The 10,011-nt window shown below is 44.7% G+C and overlaps 1 protein-coding gene and 1 long non-coding RNA gene across 3 annotated transcripts in view; one reads left to right on the top strand and one right to left on the bottom strand.

Annotated features, from left to right (window-relative positions):
- The first annotated feature begins 851 nt into the window (after positions 1–851).
- On the top strand, positions 852–7,582 carry LOC119912194. 2 transcript variants are annotated; one of them, XR_005446082.1, is made up of 3 exons: positions 852–923; positions 3,656–3,969; positions 7,436–7,582. It is a non-coding gene; the product is annotated as an uncharacterized LOC119912194 (long non-coding RNA). The 2 variants fall into 2 exon arrangements; XR_005446081.1 differs by lacking the exon at positions 852–923 and having other exon boundaries at positions 3,394–3,969.
- The window catches only part of adgra3 (adhesion G protein-coupled receptor A3), a 28,630-nt gene continuing 22,725 nt past the window's right edge, over positions 4,107–10,011 (bottom strand). The window contains exons 12-19 of the mRNA XM_038731257.1: positions 9,697–9,831; positions 9,379–9,568; positions 9,033–9,241; positions 8,537–8,661; positions 8,231–8,354; positions 7,746–7,888; positions 6,873–6,968; positions 4,107–5,867 (exon numbers count right to left, since the gene is read on the bottom strand). Of these exons, the coding sequence (XP_038587185.1) occupies positions 4,421–5,867; positions 6,873–6,968; positions 7,746–7,888; positions 8,231–8,354; positions 8,537–8,661; positions 9,033–9,241; positions 9,379–9,568; positions 9,697–9,831 (2,469 nt within the window). The 3' untranslated portion in view covers positions 4,107–4,420. The remainder of the gene's footprint in view (positions 5,868–6,872; positions 6,969–7,745; positions 7,889–8,230; positions 8,355–8,536; positions 8,662–9,032; positions 9,242–9,378; positions 9,569–9,696; positions 9,832–10,011) is intronic.

Here is a 10,011-nt window from a genome sequence, read left to right as displayed (position 1 = left end):
ATTTTCATACGTTCACTTTTTGAATCAGATACATAATGTGGGCAGGAAGGTTTCTATATTTTTCTGATACAATTCCCCTAAAACGCCTCTTTAGCGTTATCAGTATAAAAACGGAGTTGGCATTGCAGAATGCTAATTTGCAGACAGCCACATGCTTTGGCTGCAGTCAGGATGTGAGTAAACCCCTTGTTTAGGATTTGAAATATGCAAACACGATATTCTTTAAGTATGAAACAATTCTTATGAAAAATGAGCAATTAATATCAATAATGTGAGAGTATCCCTGTAATGTAAAGGGCAGTGACAGTTTCTGCTTAGTGATCATGCATTTGTAGTCAATCAAAGTTGTGCAGAATGTGTCACACTCTGCCGGACAGCCATTCTTTGTGTTGCACTTTTTAGTTACTATCTTCCTTATAGTATGTTGGGTTTTGGGGGTCTGTCTTGTCTGTCGTCTAGTGTTTGGTAACCCTTGTCATGTCTGTTACCCCAGTTATCCCTCTGCATGTCTGTCTCTGTTTTCCCCTGCTCTCTCTCCCTGCCTGTGCCTCATTAGCCTCATGTCTTTCACCTGTGTTGCTCCCGCCCTGCTCGTTAGTCCCTGTATGTATATATACCTGGTGTTTCTGTCTTGTCTTTGTTGGGTCATTGTATGTTGTCACCCTGTGTAGCAGTATGTCTCGTGTCTCCCTGTTACCCTGCTCAGTTTTGGATTCTGGTTTTCACCCTTTTGGATTTCTGTTGGACAGCCTTTGTTTTGGGACTCTGTCATCAGCCACTCAGTTTGTAAGTGTGCTCGCCTTTTGTTTGTTTATTAAAACCCCTTGAACTGTACCTCCTTTGCCTTGCGTCCTGCATTTGGGTCCTCCAACCTGCTCAACCCTGCCTCACCCACACCAAACCGTGACAGAATGCAACTGTAGGTATGTGTACAAAGTCTAAACATTTGCAAAAACCCTGACTTTAGCACAGCTTTCATGCTGATGTGACTTTGCCTCATTTGCAAGTATTTAAGTCCACATAAATTCACCAATTATCTCTGCAGACAGCTGCCTGACAGTGACGGTGATCGTCACAAACCCTGGATGCTTATTAATGCTTTCATCAATAGGCTTATGTCAGGCCTTAGGCCTTGGAGGTTTGGGGGGGGGGGGGGATTAGCACACTGCACTGCAGGTTAAACTGTTGTGGTTCCCCTGGACAGCCTCAGCCACCTAATTACAATCAGCACAGTCAGATGGCTTCACTTTCTCCAAAGTATCAATCTTCATTCCGGTGGCAAGTTTCCACAACAGAGCCAGATGCTTCCTCCGGGCGCAACGAGCAGCAGCGATTGGAAAATGTAAACAACACATCACTTGTCTGACGTTGGTCGTCCCCGGGCCTCCCGGTAAAGGAATTGCGCTCAGCTATGCTCCACAGAGCGCGTTAAGTGGGAAACTGGGTGGGGAAAGTAGGCCTATATCATGGAGGGATCATCACTGCGTCTGAAAATAGAGTTTATCAGCAACTAATGCTTATGGGTGTTTGAATTTGATCCGACTCACTATTTGTATTCGATCTGACCCTAAGACTTCTGAATGAGAGAGACGGAGAAAAAAAATCTAAATGACTTAATTTGTTTTAACTTAATTTATTATCGATTTCTGCCCAAGGTGTCCCTGTGATCTTAAAGCCACAGATAGGATCAGTTTATTTGCCTTGATGAGCTGCACCAAAACATCCCCCGATTGTCATTCCTGCCTGGCTGACAAACCTCGGATGAACTTTCTAACAGATGGCTGCGCTAAAGAACCTTGGCAATTATTTGAAGATCACTCTTTCATGCCTGGAGGGAATCAGCGAGGCTGCCACCAATCAAGGCGTAACTGCTCTCTACATAATTCAAAAGTCTTATTATAATTTGTCACATCCAAGATGGCCGGGCAATACATCTTTGCCTGAGTGAAATATGCGTTTTATTAATATGCTATTTGAAAAATTGTAGCTTGCTGTCTCGCCGCTAAGATGATCAGTAGGCAGGCGATTACTGTTCATTTCTTAAATGTGGTAAATTGTGGGGATATTTTGCAGGATGACCCTAGAAAATTTAAAGATTTGTTGCATGCTATAGGAAAACATGATTATGACGTGACTTTTAACAGGTGGTAGGCTACTTTAATAATATCTATGCATTGGAGAGGATATCGGAAGCTCAGACAGTGTGTCAAGGAGGCTATGACGTTATGCAACTACCTACCAGTGCATGGTGGAAAGTAGTAGGTAGGCATTTACTCAGTCCAAGTTTGAGGTTGGCTGCATGAGTATTCCCTTTTTCCGCCATTTTATACTTCAGCTCGACTACATTTCAGAAGGAATTTTTTTTAGTCCACTACATATATCTGACATCTTATCATCCTCGTTTTTAGTACCAGAACAGCAAGGTAAAAATACATTACTAAATTATAAGTTTTTTATTTTCACTTAAGCAAAAGTACATAAGTATTATCAGCAGACTCTGCTGTACTCAGTTTCAAAAATAAAAATTCATTTTGCAGTAAAATATCCCCTTTGTCCTGTGACTGATATGTTGTTATACAGTAGCCTATTACATTGGAGTAACAATGATGCAACAGTGTATAAGCAGAATTTTATTTTTGTGGCTGGTTAAGATGGTGCTAGTTTTACTGCTTAATATACTGTTGAGTACTTCAGTCAAGTGGTTCTCAACCTGGGGGTCGGGCTTTCAAATTGCACTTAAATACACCACTAAAGTAAATGTGCATAGTTACTTTCCAATTAAGATTTAAAACGTATAATCTTCTAAAATATAAAACACAACATGCACGAGGTTAAAGCAGTGGCTCCCAACCTTTTTGGCTCATGACCCATAATTATTTCAATAATCTAGTTTTATTGTCCCCAACAACAGTGACATGAAATATCTGCCCTTGACTGTTACAAATGTTTTGGGCCCCTTATCAGTTCAAAGAGTGATTTCCCATAACATTTCTCAAATGGTTTCACTTAAATAAGTTCCATTTTTAAATGAAATGTCGAATACATTGATATTGTTGAACCACAATATAGAGGTGTTAAAAAAAATTAAACTTTTTTTCCTTCTTTCGTGCCTCATTTAAATCTCATGACCCCTCAGATTTGTGTTGTGATCCTATGGAGGGGTCCAACCCCTAGGTTGGGAACCACAGAACCAAACTTCCCAACTATAAGTTAAAACTAGCTCCACTCTGACCAGCTGCAGCAGTAAAATGCTACTCACCCATTGATTCACTCATAATGGCTATTTTCCTGCAGAAGTACTTTTTTAATTTTCCAAACACATTTTGCAGAGAATATGTAGGCTACTTACCTCAGTAGGACTTTGAAGGCAGGCCTTTTACTTGTGATGGAGGAGTCAACATACTACTGGATTTTACACGGTTGTATAATTTTACTTCTAGGATCTGAATACTTAATTCTTCCACCTCTGTTCAACTACCCTTTAACTCTACAAATGCAGATAGCTGCTTCCACATCACACTTGAACGATCTGTGGCTGTTGACACAACCAGTCACATACGTGGCATTCACCCAGCAAAAATGTCATACTAATCCATTTTCAGAGTACTCAGCAGTCAAACTGTACTTTGTCTGCAGTATGCTTTCTCCCCGACAGCAATGTCATGCTGTGAGCGGGACCTCCAGTTCAGCTGCCAGCAGTGGAGGAGACGGGGAATGGAAGGAGGTGGACGAGGAGGAAGATCCACTCCCTCTCATTATCCTTTCTTCTCATGGCAGCTTCACTTGCCCTGTGAGTCAGCTGTCAATCACAGCCCAGGCATCAAGTCAGTGGGGAGCCCAGAATGTACGGTGCACTCATCAAATCTGCCAGCAGGCAGGTTGAAAACACCTATTGAGCCCAGTGCCACAGCCAGTTGCAATTAAAGTGCTGCTCTGCTGCGGAAAGAGGAAACGGGAGGCCACCTGAAGGTCAGTGGAAAACCCAATTACCAGCTTGTCGTATACTGTCAGCAAGAGTAATTCTTGGAAACAAAATAGCTCTGACTCACCTCTGCGCTAACTGCAGAGAGGATTGTGGGTGTTATCCCAAGAATAAAAACATTCAATTAGGTGAACGCAACTTTTGTTTTATTATTGTTGGGACAAACTAGAAAATGATGAAGGAAAAAAAAATCCCCAGGGTCCAGATTTGCACTAGGCCACAGCTCAGACCATGCAGTTTCATTTACAGAACTCTTAAATGGAATACAAAGGTTTCGATTAAACATTATAAAAATAGATCATTTACAAAAACATATCTACAGAGACAGTTCAGTGGCAGTAATGATTTGATTGATCGAAAAACAACATAAAAGAAAGACACTTCACAGTTTAAAGGTGAGAGCATATCACAATGCAGTCTTTGTGGCGGAAACTGTCGCTACACAGTAGTTTCATGTTTCCACAAGCCAGTCTTTATACTGGCTGCGCTCTCCGCGTTAATTAAAGGCACCAGCTGTCCATTTTCCTTTAGTGTGCCACCATTTTGAGTGACAAGGTTGAGTCCATATGACTTTGGTTGGCTTTCTAGCTCCGTGCTGCTGGGCTGCTTCACAGGACCGGAGTCTTTACTTGAGCTTGACGCCGAAGCAGTTGCCGCCGGCTCAGTCTCTACAGTAACCACTGCCCCGTTCCCCAGGGGGCCGCCACCTCCTTTGTCTGCGTAGCGGGAGCGGCGTGGCAGGCTCGCGCTGTCGCTGCTGTCCTGCTGCAGCTGGCTCTGGTGCCGCTCTCTGTAGGCCATGTAGGCTGCCCGGCGACTGTTGCGGGCCGCTACGTCGTAGTGGTGGTGCCGCCTGTGGGGGGCGCTCTGCACGCTGCCGTCCACGCTGGTGGGGACGTCGTAGGCGTACTCTCGCAGCACAGTTAGCCTACTCGCCCTGTGCGCTCGTGCTCTGTTCTTGTGGTGCCTACTCGTGTGTCCGTTGGTGGCAGCTATTGGGTTGTTGATGTTGTTCATCGGGCGGAACTGCACCTCAACTGGTGCTACGTGCATTTTAATTTCATTGTCAAGTGAGTGTTCAGTCAGGCTGTTGTCCAAAACACCTGCCCGATTGGCTGTCACCGGTGCAGATGCAGACTTGCACTGAGCTGCCTCTGCGTGCAGATTGGTCAGCTTGCTGCCATGGGCGGAGTTGCGCATGCTTGGGGCGCTCTTGTTTGTGTAAGATGAGTCTGCGCTGCTGTGGCCACACTTTGTTGACTCCCCATCTGCCTTGTCAGCAGATCCTGCCGTGGATGTCATTGCCACGCCTGGCTGAGGCAGAAGGACGTCCTCCTGTGCAGAGTAGGCTCGCCTCCCAGAGCAACAAGCCTGGGACCAGTAGCGCCTCATATCCTGCCTGTTGACACAGTGATGTGCCACCATGAACGCCGCCAGTGCCAGTGCGGCCACCCCAAACAGGCAGGTGAAAGCTAAGTCAAAGGGGTGGTCCTGTGATACAGCCATGGCCCCAAACACCCATAGGGCCGCGTATAGCCCCAACGCCCCTGCTGCACCCATCAGCTGAGCGGCGAAGGTGTGCTCGTTCTCCAGGGCTGAGAGTGGCACAGCGTGGTGGGCAGATGCTATGGAGGACGGCGCCTCGTGAGGCTGGAGCTGGAGAGTGAGTGGGTGGCAGTGGCTGCTGGGACCATCTGGCCCGGCCTCAGTGTGGTCTGAAGCCAGATGCTGATGCTCTTCGGTTGGCTCCTTGAGCTCATAACGGCGCTCAGGGTGGCGGCGCAACTGGAGTAGGATGCTGAGGAAGTACATGCAGTCCACAAAGACGATGAATCCCACTGGGCCATAAAAAGCCCCGATACTGGGCTCCCATGCCATCCAGCAACTAGAAGGAGAGACGGACAAGACCAATCAAATATTTCATTTTCCGTAAGATAACGGATGTGGCTTTCTTTTGTTATTATTATTATACAAGGGCATCTGAAAAACCAGTGAAAGGAAAAAAATAATAAAAATCTTTGAGCTGTACTCTTGATATAGTGAAAGTTTTTTTTCAGCACACCTGTTTGTCAGGTTTGGGAGAAAACCCATTTTCTGTAACAAGTAGGATGTACAAGCAATAATATTTTTACAAGAATTTAATTTGGATTTGAAACCCTATGGCAAAGCTTGATGAATGCCCAGACTTACAGGTGCAGCTCAAAAAAATGTGATCTTTCTTTAATTTTATTTTTTTTTAGATGCACCTGTATCAATATCATCTTTTAGCAATAACTAAATACACATGTACAATTAAATTAGACAGCACTTCTTAAAGGAAAACTGCCATCATCTTATTCTGCCACCGTCAATATTTACTTCAAAAAGTTAAAATGACTCTTTGAATAACTTCTATGTCTAATTTGTTACCGTAACTGTCCCATTACATTTAATAAAATGGGCTGCATTCATCTTACTTGCAAGAAATTAATTAAACTCCAAAGACTTCAGACAGATACCGGTCCAGATTTCTCAATTAGTCAGCCACATTGCACAATCTAAACAGCTGCCATTGTAGGGGAGGGAGGAGGGGTGTGGGGGCGCTCGCTGTAAACTGGCAGCAGTTGCTTGTTGCTTGGATGCACACACCATTAATAGGCATCCATAATCAGAACTTCAGGGAATAAACTTTTCCTACCCTCATAAAAATATCCATTATTTAGTAAAGCAATGCGGTCTGGCCGGTCGATAACTAAAGCAAACTCCTCCTGAGGACAGAATGTAAAAGCTCTCGGAGGGCTTGGACGCTCCTTCATTAAATGCTGCTGTCCAGATAAAATGACACAGCATTACCAGCAGCACATACTGAGGCATAGGAACTTTAATTGCTTTCTATACAGGGACTACTTACTATGGTGCATTGATCCGGCTACCGTAGTTCTTGATGTTAGCTGCTGCAGTGATCCCGCAGACAATGATGGGTATCCCTCCGCCGATTAAGTAGAACCTTTGGGAGAAAGCAAAGAGAGGTAGTTCTGATTTAGTCTTTCTGTTTGTAGGGCATGAACTGGACGCAGAGATTCCAGTGGTGTTTCAGACCTCTATGCTGACACCATGTGGCAGTTTCACCAACAAACATGAGCTCAATGATGAAATATGCCCTTTCTCTCTTCAGAAATGGACATCAAGTAAATGTATTCCATGTATATAAACCTAGCATGTCATTTTTAACTCTACAGCCATCTTAAGCTTGGTTCACAAACGTTGCCTACTAAGGAAGAAAAGGGATCACACACACTACCTGATTATGAAACATTTAAAAAAAAATCTATTTGTTTTGAACAGTAAGTGTAGTTTATTTGCTGGGGCAAGATTAAAGAGAATTTTGTGTCAGACTGGGTGTGTTGGAAAAGAAACAGACAGCACATCACAAGTTAGACTCTCATTTTGGGTTTGTTCTCTTCTTCATTCCAGACGGTGAGAGGCAGATATAGCAGCTAGTTCGCACTGGGAGAAAGCTGTAATTAACACCACTAGATCTCATCCCCTTGGTAGTGTATTATATTAAGCGTCACAGTATGGCATGCTTGGTGAACATTAAAGTGCCTGCATTGTAATGACTTTACGTGTCAGCAGCAGTGTAAGTTATTCCTGTAGTTACCCAACGCTGCCCCTTGGATGTGCTAACATGTAAAGTGGTCTTGCCCTGCAAAGAAAATGCAACCCAGATGCATCACTTTTGCCACGCAGCAGCTGCTGTAATCTAGGAGCTGCGGTGTCATACCTCAGCATAGGCCGCGGAGGTGGAGGTTCGTCCAGCTCTTCATAACGCTTGGCCTTGCGTGTCACTTGTTTGTAAATGTTGCGTGCGGTCACGCCCACCCACAGAGCGGTAGCCAGGGTGGAATAGTGCAGCAAGATGCCCACCTAGAAGAGATTCCACCATTAAAAAGACACCGTGTGAGATACATCGAGAGTGGTTTAAATAAATAAACAAAAAGTTTCAGCCAGGTACTCTGTGCAATGAAAAATTAATAAGTAATGTGTCTCAGTACAACACAGCATGAGGGGAGGTGCAGGGTTGCCTCTAGCCATGGAAACGATCTACTGTATTTTTCTAAGCATCTTTTACTGTGTTTCCACACGTTTTATGAGCGGAGTGAACTTGGCCAAAGGCAACTCTTTTCCTTAAAACAGACCTGGGACTTCTGTTCATTTCTGACTGGCACAGTAGGAGTGTTGGAGCTGTGAAGGGTGGTGTTTACTCACTGCTTGGCAGACGCTTGCGTATCGCGTCTGATTTATGCCGCCTACGAAGACCCCGCACGTGAGGGAGATGTGGAAGCAGAGGTTGACCAGCATGTGCCAAAACTTGCGGCTCACACGGACAGACCTGGAGTCACAGAAACGAACAGCAGGATTAAAACGGGGAAAAGGTCTGTTGTGCAGGCTTTTCTACTAATTGTTTATGTTAACACTGATCTGGGTGTTGTTTTGTCTCAAGAAAAAGAAGAGACTGTAGTCTGTTGAGCAGAAATGACTAGAGGCTTGAGGTAAAACCAGGTCATCTCTTACCTGTGATGGTAGATGTAACTGATGATAATGATGAGCAGGCAGAGAAGGAGTATGATAGTGGTGGCGTAGATGACTGGGTGCAGGGGCTGGATCCTTGGAGAGAAATATTCCACACTGCTGAGGTCCTGAATGACAGACGAGGTGATAAATTTAGGTAAAATTCTTCTGTCTTGTCACTACATGTCATAACCCAAAAGTTATAGTGCTTATTGACAACTACAGAGTGCCAGACAAAAAGCACACTGTGCTCTGCTGCAGTATATTTTCCTGATTCAGTGTGAACCTTTAGCAGACATGGCAATATTTCCTAACAGCCACTAGAGGGCCAATCAGCCAAATGAATAAAAGACAGTCTCTCTCTCTCATATCTATATCTCTCACTCTCTCACACACACACACACACACACACACACACACCCCTAATGATCACTGGGAAAACATCACCTCAGACTAGGTCAATCTTCTTTCTATTTCATACTACCATCACCCAACCTACCATCAGCAGGCCGTAGTTGCCAAGGGAGTTGCAGGATATGGTGGTGAAGTTGTCATGGTGGCCAAGGATGCGACAGCTGTCGCTCTGCCATCCCCCGTGGCCTCCTGCCAGGCTGAAGTTCCAGCAGGCGGACACAGCGTCAGAGCCACGGGCAAACCGCCGCAGGGTGACATTAACGGGCGTACTCAGGATGTGGGAGGACATGCCGTCTGATGGGAAACATAGACAGTGGTATCAGAGAAGACACAATCAGTTTTCATTTAGTGTGTGAGAGATTTCTCCTCTCTACTTACAACTCTAAACAACAACATATTAAACACGACTATACAAACATATTATGACTCACCTATCTTGGCCATGATGACAGGGGTGGCCACACTCCTCCTCTTCCCACCATCAGCCAGTTGGGAGGAGTTGCCAGTGGAGGGAAAAAATTTGCCATTGCGGAAGCCCAATAGATGGAGCTTGTAGACCGTGTCCTCGGCCTGGGTAAAGAGAGACTGAGGAAGCTGCAGGGAAGCCTCCACAATGGTGCTCTACAGGGACAAAAAATGCATTTTTTTTAACAATCAATGTTTTGGAGGATTTCCTTTTATGTGCTTACAAGCTGCAGTCAGCAAAACAATCTGCAAACAGATTTTAATTATCTCGGGTGGGAGCTGACCTTGTGAAGGATACTGGGGAAGGAGCTGGTTGTGTTGCACTTGAAGGTAAGTTGACGGTCCTGCAGCGTGCAGGTCATGCCGTTCCAGTCGTTGGCCCTGACAATGTGAATCTCCAGTGCTATGTTAGGGGATGTCTGGAAGGACAACAGGAATAGCAAAATGTGACTCAATTCATTGTAAAAATGTTACAATGCAACATGATACCATATTTTAGGCACAGTCTGCTATTTTGGTTCATGTAGGTGCAGAAGCACAAAGTGTGAAAGAAACAAACACTGATGAAGCCATTTACACAACCACATCAATGTGACGCT

This window comes from Micropterus salmoides, unplaced genomic scaffold (assembly GCF_014851395.1).
Source record: "Micropterus salmoides isolate LMB-PRFRI ecotype aquatic unplaced genomic scaffold, ASM1485139v1 Ms_hic_scaffold_2, whole genome shotgun sequence".
Classification (NCBI taxonomy): domain Eukaryota; kingdom Metazoa; phylum Chordata; class Actinopteri; order Centrarchiformes; family Centrarchidae; genus Micropterus; species Micropterus salmoides.
Note: the sequence above shows the minus strand (reverse complement) of the source record. Positions and strands in the feature narration are given on the sequence as shown.